This window comes from Nomascus leucogenys, chromosome 1a (genome assembly GCF_006542625.1).
Source record: "Nomascus leucogenys isolate Asia chromosome 1a, Asia_NLE_v1, whole genome shotgun sequence".
In the NCBI taxonomy this organism is placed as follows: domain Eukaryota; kingdom Metazoa; phylum Chordata; class Mammalia; order Primates; family Hylobatidae; genus Nomascus; species Nomascus leucogenys.
Window position 1 is genome coordinate 16344846 of NC_044381.1, and position 22130 is coordinate 16366975.

Here is a 22130-nt window from a genome sequence, read left to right on the forward strand (position 1 = left end):
ATCATTTTATGTGCTTATTAGCCATTCATATGTCTTCTTTGGAGAAATAGCTATTTACACCCTTGTCCTTTTTAAAAATGGATTATTTGTACTATATATATATATATATATATAAATAAATCACGGTGTAAGTCCAAGAGTCTAAAAATTGAAGAACTTGGAGTCTGATGTTCCAGGGCAGAAAGCATCCAGCACGGAGAAAGATGAAGGCTGGAACGCTCAGCAAGTCTCATTCCACTTTCTTCTGCCTGCTTTATTCTAGCCATGCTGGCAGCTGATTAGATGGTGCCCACCCAGACTGAGGGTGGGTCTGCCTCTCCCACTGCACTGACTCAAATGTTAATTTCCTTTGGTAACACCCTTACAGACACACCTAGGAACATTACACCCTTTAATCCAATCAAGTTGACACTCAGTATTAACCATCACAGTGTTGTTTCCACTATTTCAGCCATAATGAATAATGCCACTATGAACATTCGTGTACAGGTTTTTGTGTGGATATGTTTTCAGTTGTCTTTATTATATATCTAGGAGAGGAATTGCTGGGTCACATGGTAACTATATGGTTAACATTTTGAGGAACTGTCAGATTGTTTTGTACAGTGGCAGCACCATTGTACATTCCCGCCAGCAAGGTATAAGGGTTCTAGTTTCTCTAGATCCTCACCAACAGCTGTTATTGTCATTCTTTTATATTACAACCACTGTAGTAGGTGTGAAATGGTGCCTTATTGTGGTTTGGATTTGCATTTCTCTGATGATTGATGATGTTGAATATCATTTTATGTGCTTATTAGCCATTCATGTATCTTCTTTGGAGAAATAGCTATTTAGACCCTTGTCCCTTAAAAAAATGGATTATTTGTACTGTATATATATATATATACACGTGTATATGTATATATATACACGTGTATATATATATATGATGCTAACAATGGAGGAAACTGGGTATGGAGTATGTAGATGGACTTACCAACAGAAATGCCAAATATGAACTTGGCAAAGATAAAATTCCTCATACTCTAACCACACATGGTTTATTTTTTACAAGATTAGAGAAGGAATAAAAATATGAAATTATATTTGAAATAGTATTTTAACTTATGTTTTCTTGTGCTGAACATCTTTTTAGGCCAACAAATTCAGGAATTCATTATATTTTATATCATCATTTTTAATACTATGGTTTGTAGATGGCTTACTAAAAAAGGATTAAGGGCCAGGAGCTGTGGCTCATGCCTGTAATCCCAGCGCTTTGGGAGACAGAGTTCAGGAGACCAGGGAGACAGAGTTCAGGAGACCAGACCAGGGAGACAGAGTTCAGGAGACCAGGAGTTCAAGACCAGCCTTGGCAACATGGTGAAGCATCATCCCTGCAAAAAATACAAAACTTAGCCAAACGTGGTGGAATGTGCCTGTAGTCCCAGCTGCTTGGGAGGCTGAGGTGGGAGGATCACTTGAGCCTGGGGAGGTTGAGGCTGCAGTGAGCTGTGATCGTGCTACTGTACTCTAACCTGGGCAACAAAGTGAGACCCTGCCTCAAAAAAAAAAAAAAAAAGGTTTAGGATAGAGTTAATGTTCTGAATATTAGAATTTAAAAGATCACTTAGAAGTCACTGAAGGATGCTAGAAAACTCTATCATCACTAAAAACATTTTATTAATTGTGTTATAGTTGTGACTCTGTGCTATGTAATAACAACTTCTTTTTTGTTGGTAGGGTTCTTGGTAGGCAATTTTGACTAGTTAAGAAAATATTGGCTGGGCGTGGTGGCTCATGCCTGTACTCCCAGCACTTTGGGAGGCTGAGGTGGGCCTGTCACTTGAGGTCAGAGACCAGCCTGGCCAACATGGTGAAACCCCGTCTCTATTAAAAATACAAAATTTAACCAGGCATGGTGGCGCTCGCCTGTAATCCCAGCTGCTCTGGAGGCTGAGACAGGAAAATCACTTGAACCTGGGAGGTGGAGGCTGCACTGAGCCAAGATTGTGCCACTGCACTCCAGCCTGGGCGACAGAGCAAGACTGTATCTGAAAAACAAAACAAAACAAAAAACAATAAAACACACACAAAACAGAAAATATCTAATACCTAAACTTTAAGGTGTGGTTGTTCACAACGTGGTATGACTTTTTTCTGTAAAATACTTAATTTCCTCAATATCTGTTTCTATTGGTTGATGTTATAGGTATAATATTTTTATAGACTGGTTTTATTTTTACTTTATGTTTTTTTCTTCACTGCTGTGTAAATACTTTTGATAATACCAGGTCTCTGCTTTTGGAGAACCTGAAGCTTTGAAGGTAGTCTAGATAGTCTTTATTTTTCTTCTATTTATAAGAATTTTACAAGCGGAGAGATGTAGTCTTCTAACTTACCTATGATTTCTCATATTTAGATTCTTTTTAAAAGCTTTGCTTTATATTATATATCATATGTTGTATGTTAGTTAGTATATTTTATATTGGCTGTTTGACCACATAGTGACATAATGAACAAGAAGTGAAATTTCTGGAGAGCATTTTATGTTAGTTTTACACTCAATTGCGGAGACAATCACTACCAGTAATACTAGGTACTTAAGTAATTGTTAGTGGTATTTTTAAAAGAATTAAGCTAAGATGGGATAATAATAAAGAAGAAAGTTATTAAAATTTTAATTTAATAAAGTACGTTATTTAATATCAGCAATATCAAACTAAAGCAACTAATAAAATAGACATTTAGCCTAATGAATGTTTTAAATTCTAGTGAAGCTTTTTAACAGTTGCATTTCTTGAAAGGTGATTTTTTTATGTGCCTGAGCCAAAGAAGTTTTTATATATATGAAACATATATATATAAAAGAATTTAAAAATCTTATAAGCTTTATATCACTGTGTCTTAATCATCTTAACATGGATCAATGCTTTCTTAGATTAAAAAAAAAACAAACTCCCAATCCAATTTTATAAATGCAGTACTGGATACCATAGAATCAAGGGAAAAGTGAACTGGAAAAAGAAATATCCATGGCTTTTATAAACCTCTTCACAACTAGGGGAGTTTATTATCATGGGAAATAAGCTTAACTCAATAAGAAAAGAGAAAAGAGAAGATGCAAACCTAATTCTGAGGGAACTGAAGAATCTTCTGAAGATTATGGTAGAGAGAGAACAGTCTTTGCAAATAAATTCTGAATTGCTTCTGTCAGTCATATTCTGTATTATAGTAACATAAAAAAGGGTAGAAGGTAGCATCTTTCTCTAAATGTGTACTATCTTCAGGTGAAAAAGGAAAAGAAAGTTGTATTTTACCTTTCATAATTGTTGATAAAGACCACCTTGTATGATTCATCTTTTTAAAGCCATCATGTGTTTGTAGGAATCATTTTCAAAGGTCCATTTGCATAGATTACTAACTATAAAATAGGTAAATGATGAAATCACCAGTGTTATACAGTCATAAGTATTACACATTTAAATGTAGCATTTTATGTTCATAATAAATTTTAAGATTGGAACTTCAGTTAAAAATTTGGTAAATACTCAAGTTTTTGTTGCCAGAAAAGGTAGAGATAATTTTTAAATAAGGTAAATTAGTTTATTATCATGTTAATCAGAATTTGCGATCACAAATTCTGTTCCTGATATTTCTTATTTTTATTATCTGTGGGTTTTTTGATTATACCTAGAAGTAATAAAACTTTTTCTTCATTAAACTCTTTTATAATCTGAGTGGTATACTTCATTTCTTGCTGAATAAAAAAATTACAGTGTTCTCCAGTTTATTTCTATTGTCAGCCTATTGTCCTCATATATCCCTTCTGAAACCGTTAAGGCTCTGTTACCATCCTCAGTGACTTTAACTTTGAATTTTCTACCTTCAAAACTGCATAGTTAATCACGATCAAGATGACTGGCACAGAGAGTTCTGAATCTTTCTATGTTCTGCTATGCTTTATATGAGCCTGTTTATGTAAAATAATCTAGGGGATTCTGGAAAACAAGTATTTTTGGCCATTAATAAAACAGTTACAGATGAATTGTAGTTGAGAGAAGTAAGTAGAAGGAATATCCTTTAGCGACAAATCAGTTTTTGTCTACAACACAGGTCTTTTGCTTACTTACAATGGAAATGCTTATAGATGTGTCAGGACTCGTTTTGGCCTTTGGGCCAAGGACCTAGTATGGCATCTGGCGTATAGTAGGTGCTCTGTAAATGTTCCATTCTGCGTTTTGGTTGACCTATATAGTAAAATAAGTATCAATGAGATCATCATGAAAAGTTATAAACCTATTCATTTGTTTTTAATAATCTTTTGTTTCTATGCAGTCACATTTGTTTAATGGGGTTGAATATAAATGTAAAATGTTTGGACTTCTGTGAGGGTAGAATAAAGTGGATAGGACTTCCTGACCAATTCACTTCCAAGACCAGTTGGACTTCCTTCCTGTTCTCTTTTACATGGCAGTTCCCATGTTCTGAGTCACAAAGCAGCATTAATTTTGCCTCTGAGTTGTTTTTCTAATGTACTGTGCTGTCCACATGGAAAGTAGGAGAGCTACTTAAAAAAAGAATACGCCACCTTCAAATTAGAATGCCTTATTAAGATTTAAAATATTATGTATCATATGAGGCCTCTTTTGTAAAATATATCATGTTAATTGTAAAAGTCAAATGAGAAAATACACGAGACTTCTTTGAAAACTGTAGCATATTAATATTTAACTCTAGGCATAATCTCCTCAGTGACATTAATGTAAATACACTCTCTCATGTAGAAGTGACATTAGAAATATAAATGCTTACATTTAAAAAGCCAACATTAAAGGTCAGACTAATTGAATAATATTATTGCTTCTTAACATGTTTGATTAGAACAAGGATGATAAATAGTAAAGGGCTTATAGACAGTTCTTAATTATGACCCTTCAATATATGACTCTAGTGATTAAGTGATATAATACTGTGATGCCTGTTTTACAAATATTTATCAAATACTTGGAGACTCTGACCCTCTGAGGCATCTTTTTTGGTAGTAAAAATCCTTTGAGACCTTCTGTTTAAGGGTTCAAAAGATAGTATTAACAAGTATGGCCCCCTTCCCTGCCCAGATAAAAAATAAGTGTTATAGTTAAATATTAACATGCATATAATAAAATATTAACAGCTATTAAAATGTAACAAAATAAAATATACTTAGCATTAAAATAAACATTGTAGAATTAATCAGTCTGTGATGATTCAGTCCCTTGGAATCACCTTTTTGTAGATGGATTATTACTATATTTATTAGTTATGAAAACATCTATTAATGGGAATTATCAGGTGATAAAATCTGGAAAAATAAACAATCATTTTCTATTTACACAAGTTATTGATACGTTTGGGGTAAACTTTTTGCAACTAATTAGGAAACTGTAACATACAACACACTCTTGAGGAAATCATTAACTAGTATGTACTCATGTGATAATTCATCCCATTTTTCTTGATGTCTATTTTAGCGGACTAAATTTCATATCTCAGTTTTTCTGCTTGACTAATTATTTTAAGTTCATCAAATCCTCTAAGCTGGATGTATTTGTGGTTAAAAGAATGTAGTAGAAACTGTTTTGTTTACTCAATCTTTCAGCACATTCATTGTACACATATGTTTTCATAACTTTTGTGAAACTTTTGGAAGAGGCCCATGGAAACCATAGAACCAAATGTGACGTGGAGAACATCTGGGTATGTTTGGTTAGTTTTGCTGCTGAATTGGAGTCTTCAGCTCATGCCTGGTTTATAATAAAGTAACATGTATCAAAGGGTTGGATAGGAGACGTTCTTCTCTATATTGCCCTCTTCAAAGACTGAAAACCCACTTTTCTTGAGTGTACTAGATGATCTGATTGGGCTTAATATGATTTAGTGAGATATAAATTACACCAAAAAAGAGGTAGATTAACACCTACTGTTTACTAAAATAAAAATCTCTTGGCAGTACATTGCTGTAGGAAAGAACATGGCAGTCAGCTTATAAATGACAAAATTTGTGATAACTTTGTGTTATATACAGAACTGTTGTTTGGCTAGGCGTAGTGGCTCACATCTGTAATCCCAGCACTGTGGGAGGCCAAGGTGGGTGGATCACTTGAGGTCAAGAGTTCGAGATCAGCCTGGCCAACATGACGAAACCCCATCTCTACCAAAAATACAAAAAGTAGCTGGGCATGGTGGTTTGTGCTTGTGGCCCCAGCTACTCAGGAGGCTGAGGCAGGAGAATCGCTTGAAACCAGGAGGTGGAGGTGGCAGTGAGCTGAGATTGCACCACTGCACTCTAGCCTGGGCGACAGAGTGAGACTCTGTCTCAAAAAAAAAAAAAAAAAAAAAAAGGACTACTGTTCGTAGTGTATAGTACATAGTACAGTGTAATACCTGTATTATAGGCAAAGCTGTATATAGTTAAATTAACCTGTAGTATATATATGAACATATATGTGTGTGTGTGTGTGTGTGTGTGTATATATATATATATATATATATACGCATTCATTTTAACCAGAATTTTGTTCTGCTTTCTGCCCTTTCTTTGTTGATTACACTAGGATTTGATGCCTATGAAACAGTTTATGAATGTTACACTAGTTCTCCTAGGTGGTATTGGAAAAAATTTTTTTGAGCAGCATGTTGATGTACCTCTAGCACCCTCTGCTGGATTTGAGAATTAATTCATTGGACTAGAAGATTTAAAAAACTATTAAGAAGGCTTAAATTTAATTATGTCTATCACCAAACCCTACTCTTTGAAGGAGTTTGTTTAAAGATTTGAAGATTTTTGGCTGTCCTTACTGAGTAATTGATAGTTTCAGTAATAATAAGCACCTTATAATTTTCTGACATTTCATTTAAAATGAGAAGTTGTGAAAATAAAGACATGATCTCCAGTTTATTATTTCAACCCCCTGTGTTTTGCTCTAAGCAGGAAAAACAGAACCTCTTTTTGATTTTTGGAGGGAAACTAGATAATTAATTAATTAATATATTTACAAGAAGTGAAAACTTGAATTGTTGATTCATTATAGAATCACTGAATATTCTGCATTTAACAAAATATATGACTATCATTTTGATAGAGAAACATATATGCTTTTTGGAATCTGAGAAAATATTTTAAAATTGTTAGCCTGGTTTTTTTTCTCTCTGTGCCCTTTATTTGCTTTTTTAAAAAAATTTATTCCCATAGGTTTTTGGGAAACAGGTGGTGTTTGGTTACATGAGTAAGTTCTTTATTGGTGGTTTGTGAGATTTTGGTCCTTTGCTAGCTTTTAAAATCATTTATTCTCAATCCTATGGCTATTTCCTTGCGACTGGCTAGACTTTTTTTTTTACTTACAGAAACTAAAATGAGCTTACTGGGTGCTGAGAAAACTGACTTCAGTTCTTTAAGGGCAAGAACTTTAACCTTTATACTTTTTTAAAGAAAAAAATTAGCATTTGGCCCACCTGGGATAATGCTCATTCTGGTGTGGGCTAAACATAAGAATTTCTCTGTTACAGTATACATCATGCTTTATACCTACCACCTCTGGGGGACCCTTGTTCTAAGGCTTCAAAGTCAGCATTTAGAAATAACTTTTTTTCCACAATGAGAATCAGAAGTTTAAGTTAGGTGGCTGTCACTTCTTGACCTTCCATTCAGGGATTCTTTATTTTTAAATTGAGATATACTTCACATATCATAAAACTCACCCTTTAAAACTATACAGTTAATGCTTTTAATATATTCACTACACTGTGCAACTATTACCACTATCTAATTTCAGAGCATTTTCATCACCCCACTAAGAAATTTCATATTCATTAGCAGCTACTGCCCTTTCCGTTCTCTCCTTCTCCCCTATCCTCCTGCAACCACTTAATATACTTTTTTGTCTCTGGATTTGCCTATTCTGGACAATTCTTATAAATGAAATCATACAGGATGTGGTCTTTTGTATTTGACTTCTTTTACTTTTTTATATATGTTTTCAAGGTTAATCCATGGTATCACATTTTTTTGGCACTTCATTCCATTTTCTTGCTGGATAATATTCCATTGTATGGATTCACAACATCTTGTTTATTTATTCATTGGTTGGTGGACATTTGGGTGCATTCCATCCTTGGCTATTATGAAAAATGCTGCTATAAACTTTTGTGCATAATTTTTTGAACCTGCTTTCATTTCTTTTGGGTAAATATATAGGAATGGAATTGCTGGGTCATATGGTAACTCTATGTTTAATTTTTTGAGCAGCTACCAAGCTGTTTTCCACAGCAGCCAAACCATTTTACATTCCTATCAGTAATGTATGAGGTTTCTAGTTTTTCCAATTTTTTTCCAGTATTTTCTGTTATTTAAATTATAGCCATCTGGTTTTGGTCCAAGATGGCCGAATAGGAACAGCGCCAGTCTACAGCTCCCAGCATGAGCGATGCAGAAAATGGGTGATTTCTGCATTTCCGATTGAGGTACCAGGTTCATCTCACTGGGGCTTGTCAGACGGTGGGTGCAGGACAGTGGGTGTAGCCCAACAAGCATGAGCTGAAGCAGGGTGAGGCATTGCCTCACCCGGGAAGTGCAAGGGGTCAGGGAATTCCCTTTCCTAGCCAAGGGAAGCTGTGACAGATGGTACCTGGAAAATTGGGTGACTCCCACCCTAATACTGTGCTTTTCCAGTGGTCTTAGCAAACTGAACACCAGGAGATTATATCCCACGCCTGGCTCGGAGGGTCCCATGCCCACGGAGCCTCACTCATTGCTAGCACAGCAGTCTGAGATTGAACTGCAAGGCGGCAGTGAGGCTCGGGGAGGGGCACCCGCCATTGCCGAGTCTTGAGTAGGTAAACAAAGCGGCCGGGAAGCTTGAACTGGGTGGAGCCCATCACAGCTCAAGGAGGCTGGCCTGCCTCTGTAGACTCCACCTCTGGGGGCAGGGCATAGCCGAACAAAAGGCAGCAGAAACCTCTGCAGACTTAAATGTCCCAGTCTGACAGCTTTGAAGAGAGTAGTGGTTCTCCCAGCATGGAGTTTGAGACCTGAGAACAAACAGACTGCCTCTTCAAGAGGGTCCCTGACCCCTGAGTAGCCTAACTGGGAGGCATCCCCTAGTAGGGGCAGACTGATGCCTCACATGGATGGGTACCCCTCTGTGACTAAGCTTCCAGAGGAACGATCAGGCAGCAACATTGGCTGTTCAGCAATATTTGCTGTTCTGCAGCCTCCGCTGCTGATACCCAGGCAGACAGGGTCTGGAGTGGACCTCCAGCAAACTCCAACAGACCTGCAGCTGAGGGTCCTGTTAGAAGGAAAACTAACAAACAGAAAGGACATTCACACCAAAACCCCATCTGTATGTCACCATCATCAAAGACCAAAGGTACATAAAACCACAAAGATGGGGAAAAAACAGAGCAGAAAAGCTGAAAATTCTAAAAATCAGAGCACCTCTACCCCTCCAAAGGAACTCAGCTCCTCCCCAGCAATGGAACAAAGCTGGACGGAGAATGACGTTGAGGAGTGGAGAGAAGAAGGCTTCAGATGATTGGTAATAACAAACTTCTCTGAGCTAAAGGAGGATGTTCGAACCCATTGCGAAGAAGCTAAAAACATTGAAAAAAGGTTGGATGAATGGCTAACTAGAATAAACAGTGTAGAGAAGTCCTTAAATGACCTGATGGAGCTGAAAACCATGTCACGAGAACTACGTGATGCATGCACAAGCTTCAGTGGCCGATTCGAACAAGTGGAACAAAGGTTATCAGTGATTGAAAATCAAATGAATGAAATAAGGTGATGAGAGAAGCTTAGAGAAAAAAGAGTAAAAAGAAACGAACGAAGCCTCCAAGAAATGTGGGACTATGTGAAAAGACCAAATCTATGCCTGATTGGTGTACCTGAAAGTGATGGGGAGAATGGAACCAAGTTGGAAAACACTCTTCAGGATATTATCCAGGAGAATTTCCCCAACCTAGTGAGGCAGGCCAACATTCAAATTCAGGAAATACAGAGAACGCCACGAAGATACTCCTCAAGAAGAGCAACTCCAAGACACGTAATTGTCAGATTCACCAAAGTTGAAATGAAGGAAAAAATGTTAAAGGCAGCCAGACAGAAAGATCAGGTTACCCACAAAGGGAAGCCCGTCAGACTAACAGCGGATCTCTCGGCAGAAACTCTACAGGCCAGAAGAGAATGGGGGCCAATATTCAACGTGCTTAAAGAAAAGAATTTTCAACCCAGAATTTCTTATCCAGCCAAACTAAACTTCATATGTGAAGGAGAAATAAAATCCTTTACAGACAAGCAAATGCTGAGAGATTTTGTCACCACCAGGTCTGCCCTAAAGGAGCTCCTGAAGGAAGCACTTAACATGGAAAAGAACAGCCGGTACCAGCCACTGCAAAAACATGCCAAATTGTAAAGACCATCAATGCTAGGAAGGAAGAAACTGCATCAACTAACGAGCAAAATAACCAGCTAACATCATAATGACAGGATCAAATTCACACATAACAATATTAACCTAAAATGTAAATGGGCTAAATGCTCCAATTAAAAGACACAGACTGGCAAATTGGATAAAGAGTCAAGACCCATTGGTGTGCTGTATTCAGGAGACCCATCTCACGTGCAGAGACACACATAGGCTTAAAATAAAGGGATGGAGGAAGATCTATCAAGGAAATGGAAAAGAAAAAAAAGCAGGGGTTGCAATCCTAGTCTCTGATAAAACTGACTTTAAACCAACAAAGATCAAAAGAGACAAAGAAGGCCATTACATAATGGTAAAGGGATCAATTCAACAAGAAGAGCTAATTATCCTAAATATATATGAACCCAGTACAGGAGCACCCAGATTCATAAAGCAAGTCCTTAGAGACCTAGAAAGAGACTTAGACTCCCACACAATAATAATGGGAGACTTTAACACCCCACTGTCAACATTAGACAGATCAACGAGACAGAAAGTTAACAAGGATAACCAGGAATTGAACCTGAGTTCAATTCCCACTCTGCACCAAGCGGACCTAATAAACATCTACAGAACTCTCCACGCCAAATCAACAGAACATACATTCTTTTCAGCACCACACCACACTTATTCCAAAATTGACCACATAGTTGGAAGTAAAGCACTCCTCAGCAAATGTAAAAGAACAGAAATTATAACAAACTGTCTCTCAGACCACAGTGCAATCAAACTAGAACTCAGGATTAAGAAACTCGCTCAAAACCCCTCAACTATATGGAAACTGAACAACCTGCTCCTGAAAGACTACTGGGTACATAATGAAATGAAGGCAGAAATAAAGACATTCTTTGAAACCAATGAGAACAAAGACACAACATACCAGAATCTCTGGGACACATTCAAAGCAGTGTGTAGAGGGAAATTTATAGCACTAAATGCCCACAAGAGAAAGCAGGAAAGATCTAAAATTGACACCCTAACATCACAATTAAAAGAACTAGAAAAGCAAGAGCAAACACATTCAAAAGCTAGCAGAAGGCAAGAAATAACTAAGATCAGAGCAGAACTGAAGAAAGTAGAGACACAAAAAACCCTTCAAAAAAATCAATGAATCCAGGAGCTGGTTTTTTGAAAAGTTCAACAAAATTGATAGACTGCTAATAAGACTAATAAGAAAAGAGAGAAGAATCAAATAGACACAAGAAAAAATGATAAAAGGGATATCACCACCGATCCCACAGAAATACAAACTACCATCAGAGAATACTATAAACACCTCTACACAAATAAACTAGAAAATCTAGAAGAAATGGATAAATTCCTGGACGCATACACCCTCCCAAGACTAAACCAGGAAGAAGTTGAATCTCTGAATAGACCAATAACAGGCTCTGAAATTGAGGCGATAATTAATAGCTTACCCAACAAAAAAGTCCAGGACCAGATGGATTCACAGCCAAATTCTACCAGAGGTACAAGGAGGAGCTGGTACCATTCTTTCTGAAACTATTCCAATCAATAGAAAAAGAGGGAATCCTCCCTAACTCATTTTATGAGGCCAGCATCATCCAGATACCAAAGCCTGGCAGAGACACAACCAAAAAAGAGAATTTTAGACCAATATCCCTGATGAACATCGATGCAAAAATCCTCAATAAAATACTGGCAAACCGAATCCAGCAGCACATCAAAAAGCTTATCCACCATGATCAAGTGGGCTTGATCCCTGGGATGCCAGGCTGGTTCAACATATATGCAAATCAATAAATGTAATCCAGCATATAAACAGAACCAATGACAAAAACCACATGATTATCTCAATAGATGCAGAAAAGGCCTTTGATAAAATTCAACAACCTTCATGCAAAAAACTCTCAATAAATTAAATATTGATGGGATGTATCTCAAAATAATAAGAGCTCTTTATGACAAACCCACAGCCAATATCATACTGAATGAGCAAAAACTGGAAGCATTCCCTTTGAAACTTCAGCAAAGTCTCAGGATACAAAATCAATGTGCAAAATCACAAGCATTCTTATACACCAACAACAGCCAAACGGAGAGCCAAATCATGAGTGAACTCCCATTCACAATTGCTTCAAAGAGAATAAAATACCTAGGAATCCAACTTACAATGGATGTGAAGGACCTCTTCAAGGAGAGCTACAAACCACTGCTCAGTGAAACAAATGGAAGAACATTCCATGCTCATGGGTAGGAAGAATCAATATCGTGAAAATGGCCATACTGCCCAAGGTAATTTATAGATTCAATGCCATCCCCATCAAGCTACCAATGACTTTCTTCACAGAATTGGAAAAAAACTACTTTAAAGTTCATATGGAACCAAAAAAGAGCCCGCATTGCCAAGTAAATCCTAAGCCTAAAAGAACAAAGCTGGAGGCGTCACGCTACCTGACTTCAAACTATACTACAAGGCTACAGTAACCAAAACAGCATGGTACTGGTACCAAAACAGAGATATAGACCAATGGAACAGACAAGAGCCCTCAGAAATAATGCTGCATATCTACAACCATCTGATCTTCGACAAACCTGACAAAAACAAGAAACAGGGAAAGGATTCCCTATTTAATAAATGGTGCTGGGAAAACTGGCTAGCCATATGTAGAAAGCTGAAACTGGATCTCTTCCTTACACCTTATACAAAAATTAATTCAAAATGGATTAAAGACTTAAATGTTAGACCTAAAACCATAAAAACTCTAGAGGAAAACCTAGGCCATACCATTCAGGAAATAGGTACGGGGAAGGACTTCATGTCTAAAACACCAAAAGCAATGGCAACAAAAGCCAAAATTGAGAAATGGGATCTAATTAAACTAAAGAGCTTCTGCACAGCCAAAAAAACTACCTTCAGAGTGAACAAATAACCTACAGAATGGGGGAAAATTTTTGCAATCCACTCATCTGACAAGGGGCTAACATCCAGAATCTACAAAGAACTCAAACAAATTTACAAGAAAAAAAAATCCCATCAAAAAGTGGGCAAAAGATATGAACAGACGCTTCTCAAAAGAAGACATTTATGCAGCCAACAGACACATGAAAACATGCTCATCATCACTGGCCATCAGAGAAATGCAAATCAAAAGCACAATGAGATACCATCTCACACCAGTTAGGATGGAGATCATTAGAAAGTCAGGAAACAACAGGTGCTGGAGAAGATGTGGAGAAAGAGGAACACTTTTACACTGTTGGTGGGACTGTAAACTAGTTCAACCATTGTGGAAGTCAGTGTGGTGATTCCTCAGGGATCTAGAACTAGAAATACCATTTGACCCAGCCATCCCATTACTGGGTATATACCCAAAGGATTATAAAACATGCTGCTATAAAGACATGCACATATATGTTTATTGTGGCATTATTCACAATAGCAAAGACTTGGAACCAACCCAAATGTCCAACAATGATAGACTGGATTAAGAAAATGTGGCACATATACACCATGGAATACTATGCAGCCATAAAAAATGATGAGTTCATGTCCTTTGTAGGGACATGGATGAAGCTGGAAACCATCATTCTGAGCCAACTATTGCAAGGTCAAAAAACCAAACACCGCATGTTCTCACTCATAGGTGGGAATTGAACAATGAGAACGCATGGACACAGGAAGGGGAACATCACACACCCGGGCCTGTTGTAGAGTCGGGGGAGCAGGGAGGGATAGCATTAGGAGATATACCTAGTGTTAAATGACGAGTTAATGGGTGCAACACACCAACATGGCACATGTATACATATGTAACCTGCACATTGTGCACATGCACCCTCAATCTTAAAGTATAAAAAAAAAAACTTGGCTTAGGATAAATGGTTAGTAAATATAAGGAATATTAATTTTTTCACCAAATTTCATCTAGGAAGGGAAATCAAATTAGTAATGCCTTTTTCTGTCCCTATTGAACTACCCCATTGACAGACAGGACTCTAGGCATGGCTTTTCTTTGCTACTGTTACGGTGAGACATGCTGGGTGTTCCCATAGTTCTATTTTTCTGTCTCCAACAGATTCTTGGTCATGACCAGTTCCCTCTTTGGGACTAGTGATCCGCTACTTCCCAGGGTTGCATTTTCTAAACAACAATTGTATTCAAATATAAAGATCTTGACTTCTGCTTCTGTCCAGAAACTGACTCTTGCCTGAGAAACTGATAAATTAGACTTGGTCATAATGAAAAGTTTTGCTTTGCAAGTGATACTTTTAAGAGAATGAGAAGACAGGACATAGACTGGGAGAAAATATTTGCAAATCATATATCTAACAAGGGACTTGTTTTCAGATCGTATAATGAACTTTTAAAGCTCAGTAATATGAAAATAAACAGCCCAGTTAAAAAATGGTGAAAATATTTGAACATATACTTCATCAAAGAAGATATACAGTTGGCAAATAGGTACATGAAAAATGCTCAGTGTCATTAGTCATTGGGGCAATGCAAATTAAAACTAAAATGAGATAACCACTCCATGCCTATTTGAGTGTCTATAAAACCTGAAGAAACCAAAAACAAAAAATGACTGTACCGAGTGTTGGTGAGGATGTGGAACAATGGAAAATTTCATACATTGCTGTTGGGAGTGTAAATTGGCAGCATCGCTTTGGAAAACAGTGTGGCAGTTTCTTAAAATATTCAATATGGCTGGGTGCGGTGGCTCACGCCTGTAATCCTAGCACTTTGGGCTGAGGCGGGCGTTTCACGAGGTCAGGAGATCGAGACTATCCTGGCTAGCACTGTGAAATCCCGTCTCTACTAAAAATACAAAAAATTAGCCGGGCGTGGTGGATGGTGTCTGTAGGCCTAGCTACTTGGGAGGCTGAGGCAGGAGAATGGTGTGAACCCGGGAGGTAAGAGCTTGCAGTGAGCCTAGATGGCGCCACTGCACTCCAGCCTGGGTGACAGAGTGAGACTCTGTCTCAAAAAAAAAAAAAAAAAAAATCAATATGTACCTATCATTTCACCCATTCATTCCGTTCTTCATTATTTACCCCAGAGAAATGAAAGTGTGTGTCTCTACAAAGTCTTGCACACAAATGCTCATAGCAGCTTTATTTGTAATTGCCTAAACTGGAAACAACTCAAATGTCCATCAGTAGGTGAACAGATAAACCAGTTGTGGTCTATTAATAAAGTGGAACACTATTTAACAATGAAAATGAATGAACTGTTGATGCATGCAACCACATGGATGGGTCTCAAAATAATTATGTAAGGGGAAAGAAGCCTGACAATAAAAAGCATAATATATGATTCAATTTATATACAACTCCAGAAGATTCAAACTGCTCTATAGTGACAAAAAGCAGATTTGTGATTACTTGGGTATGTGGTAGGGTGGTGAGGGCTGGAGGAAGGCATTACCAAGAGACGTAATGAATCTTTTAAGAGTGCTGGAAATGTTTCCTATATTGATTGTGGCAGTGATTTAATGGATGTGTATGTGTTTGTGTGTGCGTACACAAATTTATCAAAAGGTATATTTTCACTATGTGTAGGTTATTATATATAAGTTGTACCTCTATAAAGTGTAAAGAAAAAAAAAAGCAAGCTCTGGGAGCATTCTTCCTGGGCATGAATTTTACATTCCATTCTTGCAAAGAAAAAAAAAATGAGGCCGCAGGTCCACTAGTCTTAAGTGTTAATTACAATTCTGGACTGTAGTGATCCATATCTTCTTTAAATACCAATGTTAATGAATTTAAACTTTTAATTTGTTTTCAGGCAACTACTCTAAGAGTGAGGAAATTAGAAGAAAACATTGAAGCAGAAAGAGCAGCGCATTTGGAATCAAAATTTAATTCTGAAATTATTCAGGTAAAATGTAAACGAATATTTTGGCCTGCATTTTCTAAATTTGTGTTATAACAGCTTGGAAAAACAGCATTATGTTCAGAGAACGAAGGTGTGCATTGAGAATGGGTAACATATTGTTATGACACTCATTGTATATCAGGTTAGGATACAATTGAGATATGCTACCTTAGTGGAGGAGTTGGCACACTATAGCCTACAGGCCAGGTCTCACCCACTGTCTGTTCTTATGAAGTTTTGTTTTGTCCATAGCTGCTTTTGTGGCAGAGTGGAGTAGTTGTGACAGAGAACTTAGCTGGCAGTCTACAAATAAATTTGCAGATTAGAGTGTTCTTTTTTCCTACAGCTGTGGGATGGATTTCTTTTTGAGAACATTGAAAAAATGTGCATGTTATTTATTGAGTGCATATCCTATGCATATCACTGTATTAAGAGCTGAAGGTGTAAAGATGAATGAGCTCCTTTTGTAACTTACATTTTGTTATCAGAGATACTATATATCTATCTCCAGATATATAGATGCTTACATAGATGTACAAAATACTGAAATACAATGGGAATATAATAAAGAAAAGGATTAAATCTGGGAGGGGAATTAAATGGAGGCCTCCTAAGGAAATTATCTTTTTTGCTTTGCCTTAGAGAATGAGAAGGAATTTCTAAGAGAAGTGAGAGCAGAGCATTTTATTAGGGGTTGGCACGCTGCTGCCCATGGGCCAAGTCTGACCTGCAGCCTGTTTCTGTAGTTTTATTAGAAGATAGCCATGCCCATTTGTTTACATATTGTTTATGGCTGCTTGTCGAGACAGACTTTATGGTCCACAAAAACTAAAATATTTACTCTGTGGCCCTTTATAGAAAATGTTTACTGACCACTGTTCTAAACAACTGCTTGGATAAAGCCACTAAATAAAATGTACTTGTTTCTTTTTGAGGAATACTTGCAGTGTTGAGTGGTAAAGCTTAGGGAAAAGTTTGGAGATAATGGTGGAAAGGCATGGTGAAGACTAATTATGAAAGTCCTTTTTCGTGCTAAGAAACAGACTTATTTTGAAAGCAATGGAAAGCCACTGCAGCTTTTGGGACAGACAGATATGAAATCTAAGTTTAAGAAAATAACTCTGGTGCCATATTGGTAGATAAAGGAAGGGAGTGAAGATAGGAGGCTGGGTGAAGAGATGATGAGCACCTAAATCAAGGCAACAACTGTAGCAATGGAAAAGAGGGCTCCTGTGTCAGAGTAACAGTCCCTCAAAGATGTCCACCAGAACCTGTGAGTATGTTACCTTACATGGCAAATGGGACTTTGCAGATGTGATTTATTTGAGGATCTTGAGATGGGAGTTTGTCCCAGTTTATCTAGTTGAGACTGATGTAATCCTAAGAGTCCTTATAAGAGGGAGGCAGGAGGGTCACAGTCAGAGACAGAGATGTGATGACAGAAGCAGAGGTCAGAGTAGGTCACCACGAGCCCAGGAATGTGGGTAGCCTCCATAAGTTAGAAAAGGCAAGACAAGATTTCTTCCCTAGAGTCTCCAGAAGGAATGGAGTCTTGCTGACACTGTGACTTTAGCCCCAGAAGACCCATTTCAGACTTTTGACCTCCACAACTGTAAGATAATACATTTATGTTGTTTTAAATTGCCAATTTGTGGTAATTGGTAATAGCAGTGATTGGAAAGATACAGGGGATAAACTGAGAATGCATGATTTTAGGTAACTAATTTGCAGTGTGAGGGGAGGGAAGGAGCAACAGAAGAGAACACCAAGGTTTGCAGTATGTGTGAAAGTGGGCAGATGCAGTTGACTGTCAAACTCTGAAGTCTGAAGAGAGACAATGGTAAGTTTTGAACATATTGACTTTGAGGAGCAGTTTAAGAGGTTCATAGTGCCCTTTGAGGATATGGTCATGCAAAGTTACCTGAACAATGTACATTTACTCTTGTCATCCTGCTTTGTGTGAACAGTTCCTTTCTTTATATTCTCTCAAGCACCTGCCGGTAGCTTATCTTGGATCAGCCAGTTTCCCAGGTGTTAGGAAAGTTAAGGAAATTACATAGGAGGAGATTTGTTGGACCTGCTACTTTCTTGATTTTAATATTTTATAGACAGTTATGACTTTTTGCTTAAATGTTTTCTCAGCATTTTGATAATATGCTTTAAAGTCTAATAAATATGGTATTTGTTATGCTTCTGTTAAAGAGATTAACTTTAATGAAGATCGTATGCCTGTAATAGTATTTTTGTTTGCTTAAATCTAGAAAGGTAGAAAGTATCTTTATGAACTTAGATTCTCAGTATAAACTGTTAAGATGTTCTTATTTCATGTTATTTAGCTGGTCAGTTATTATGTTTGAGCACTACTTTGTGAACAAATGTAATAGACTGTATGAAAATAAAATATGTGCACTTATTTCCAGAAGAAAAAGTAGTTTTAAGCTTATTTGGCTTTAGCAAGTTTGAAAATCATCTCACTTTATTTGTGCTCTTGAATTTCATATCAAGTAGGATGGTGGGATTGCCAAAATCAGTAAATGAAAAGTAGCTATAAGCAGATAGATTAAAACTAGTTTAGACTAAAAAAAGTTACTGCCTTGATTTAGGTGTTTATTATCTCTTCACCCAACCTCCTATCACCACTCCCTTACTTTATTTGCCAATGTTGGTTACCAGAAGAATTATTTTTCTAAAACTTAGATTTGATATCCATATCAAAAGCTACTTATATTAAAAGCTATTGCTTTTAATATGTCTAAATTACTTAATTTAATTTACATTTTAAAAGACAGACTTTTTTTCTATCTTGTTTTAATTAATGCAATTTATAATGTTTTACCTTATTGTTTAAATAACTCCTAATGTAAGATGCAACTGTATTTGTAAAGATTTTGTATTAAAATTTGTTTTTACTTTTGACTTTAATGAAATGTTCTTTTTACCTAAAAATTCTCAGATCCCTATATTTGAGCATGTCCGTTTGTTAAAGCAAACTTGCTTACTTTTCTTTAAGATCAGGTCACCAAAATGGCATCAATAAGTAATAAGACTGAAGTTTTCTTTTTCTTTTCTTTTCTTTGTTTCCTTTTATGATTTCAGCTTTTATTTTAGATTCCGGGGGTACATGTGTAGTTTGTTACCTGGGTGTATTGCCTGATGCTGAGGTTTGGGGCATGATTGATTTTGTCAGCCAGGTATTCAGCATAGCACCCAATTGTTAATTTTTCAACTCTTACTCCCTTCCCGCCCTCTTCCCTCTAGTAGTCCCCAGTGTGTATTACTGTCATCTTTATGTCCGCAAGTATCCAGTATTTAGCTTCTAGTTATAAGTGAGAACATGTGGTATTTGGTTTTCTGTTACTGTGTTAATTTGCTTAGGATAAGGGCTTCCAGCTGCATCCATGTTGTAGCATAGGACATGATTTTGTTCTTTTTTATGGCTGCATAGTAATCCATGGTGTATATGTACCACACTTTGTTTATCCAATCCATCATTGATTGATGAGCACGTGTGTTGATTCCATGTCTTTGCTATTGTGAATAGTGCTGATGAACATAAAAGTGCATGTGTTTTTTTGATAGAATGGTTTATTTTCTTTTGGATATATACCCAGTAATGGGGTTGCTGGATCAAATGGTAGGTCTGAGTTCTTTGAGAAATCTCCGCTCCACTTTCCACAGTGGCTGAACTAATTTACATTCCCACCAATAATATATAAACATTTCCTTTTCTCAGCAGCCTCACCAGCGTCTTAACATGCTGTTTTTTGACTTTTTAGTAATAGGCTGAAGTTTTAAATTCATGAAAAAAATGTAATTTCAAAATTAGGTTTTTCATTGTAGTTGTGATACATCCCTGGGAATATATAGTTAATTACTATAAATAAGAAAATTATTACCTATTTTTTACTTATATGGTTCAAAATTAATATTTGATATCTCAGTGCTATGACTTAGAAAAAAGAAAAGTTTATATTTGAATCATAAATCTATAAATATTTTCAAGTATTTTCAATGAGGTACATCTACTACCATTCAGTTTCTGAGTAGTTTAATGGAACGTAGAGTACTAAGTAGCTGTAACTAATCACCATCTTATAGACTACTGTTGAATATGTATTTGAAATCTGTTATTAAGTTTGTTTGTATATTTTGGCATAAAAATGAGAAAGCAGACTTAAAAGAGCTGCCTCAAATTTGTTATTTTGTAGTCTATTTTTCTTTCAGTTGAGTGGTTTACAATTTGTGATTGAGTGTGCTTATTTTGTAAAAGAAGGTAGCAATGTAGACAAGAAGAAAATATTTCCCAGATTTACTATTTGACTTACAAACATTGGATTTAGACAAAATAACAAAGAACAATAGAGTTTAAGAGGTACAATTAAAAAATTTAAATCGAGTTGTATCTACCTATTTTACTCCCTTACTTTGGTATAAGAATAAACATTTCATGCCAGGTGCAGTGGCTCACACCTGTAATCCCAGCACTTTGGGAGGCTGAGGCGGGCGTATCACTTGAGGCCAGGAGTTCCCGACCAGTCTGGCCAACGTGGCGAAACCCCGTCTCTGCTAAAAATACAGAAGTTAGCTGGGTGTGGTGGCGCATACCTATAGTCCCAGCTACTCTGGAGGCTGAGGCATGAGAATTGCTTGAGCCTGGGAGGTGGAGGTTGCAGTGAGCCGAGATCGTGCCACTGCACTCCAGCCTGGGTGACAGAGTGAGACTCTGTTCCCCCCCCCCCAAAAAAAAAAAAGAATAAACATTTCAATTATTCCAGAAATTTTGGATAATTAAAAATAATTCTGGTGATTATCATTTTTATGGATTCATGTTGAAACATTTTCATAGTGTCTTAGGCTTTGTTTCCTGCTGAGTTTATCTTTCCTAACTCAGGTTGTGTGTTGCCATTCCTGTGAGGCTTGCCTCACACAGAGTTCCATAACTTTTCTCTGAATTCAGGACCTTTGTGCATGCCTCTGTCACAGGAAGGATATACCATATCATTTTGCTGTCTATGTTCTCTTAAAGCCTATGAGCTCCTCAAGAGCTAAGACTCTGTAGTTTCATTATTGTACATATCTTGAGCATTAGGATATTGACTGGTGTATATTAAGTACTTAATAAATATTGATTAAATAAACATTGCCAGTTGGGCACGGTGGCTCACGCCTGAAATCCCAGCACTTTGGGAGGCTGAGGTGGGCAAATCACTGGAGGTCAGGAGTTCGGGACCAGCCTGGCCAACATGGTGAAACCCCGTCTCTACTAAAAAAAAATACCAAAATGGGCTGGGTGTGGTGGCAGGCACCTGTAATCCCAGCTACTCAGGAGGCTGAGGCAGGGGAGTCGCTTGAACCTAGGGGGCAGAGGTTGCAGTGAGCTGAGATCGCACCACTGCACTCCAGCCTGGGGGACACGGCAAGACTCCAGCTCAACAACAACAACAACAACAACAACAAATTGCCTGATTAGATCCTTGTAGCCACCCTGCAAAGTAGATAGTCTAGATGACATTATTATTATTCACTGTTTATAGATGAGAAGCTTCATATATTTGGAGTTTTAGTAATATGCCCAAAGTCGCATTAGTTAATTTTGTAGATCTGGGATTCAGCCTGAGTTTTGTTGGTTTGTTTGTTTTATTCTAATATCTGTCATGTTTGGACAGCGTCAAACCCAAGTTTTATGGTTCTAAAGCCCATTTTCTGTCTAATATGAAGCATTTTTTTTCTGTTCCCGCCCCCTCTTTAAACTGTTTTCTAAAAAGAAACTATTTTTCTTTTAAACTTTATTTCCTGAA

The 22130-nt window shown here is 37.1% G+C and overlaps 1 protein-coding gene across 3 annotated transcripts in view; it reads left to right on the top strand.

Annotated features, from left to right (window-relative positions):
* The window catches only part of CCDC171 (coiled-coil domain containing 171), a 414598-nt gene that overhangs the window by 86306 nt on the left and 306162 nt on the right, over positions 1-22130 (top strand). For all 3 annotated transcript variants that reach the window (XM_030817262.1, XM_030817163.1, XM_030817225.1), the window contains one exon: positions 16243-16335. In XM_030817262.1, the coding sequence (XP_030673122.1) occupies positions 16243-16335 (93 nt within the window). The remainder of the gene's footprint in view (positions 1-16242; positions 16336-22130) is intronic.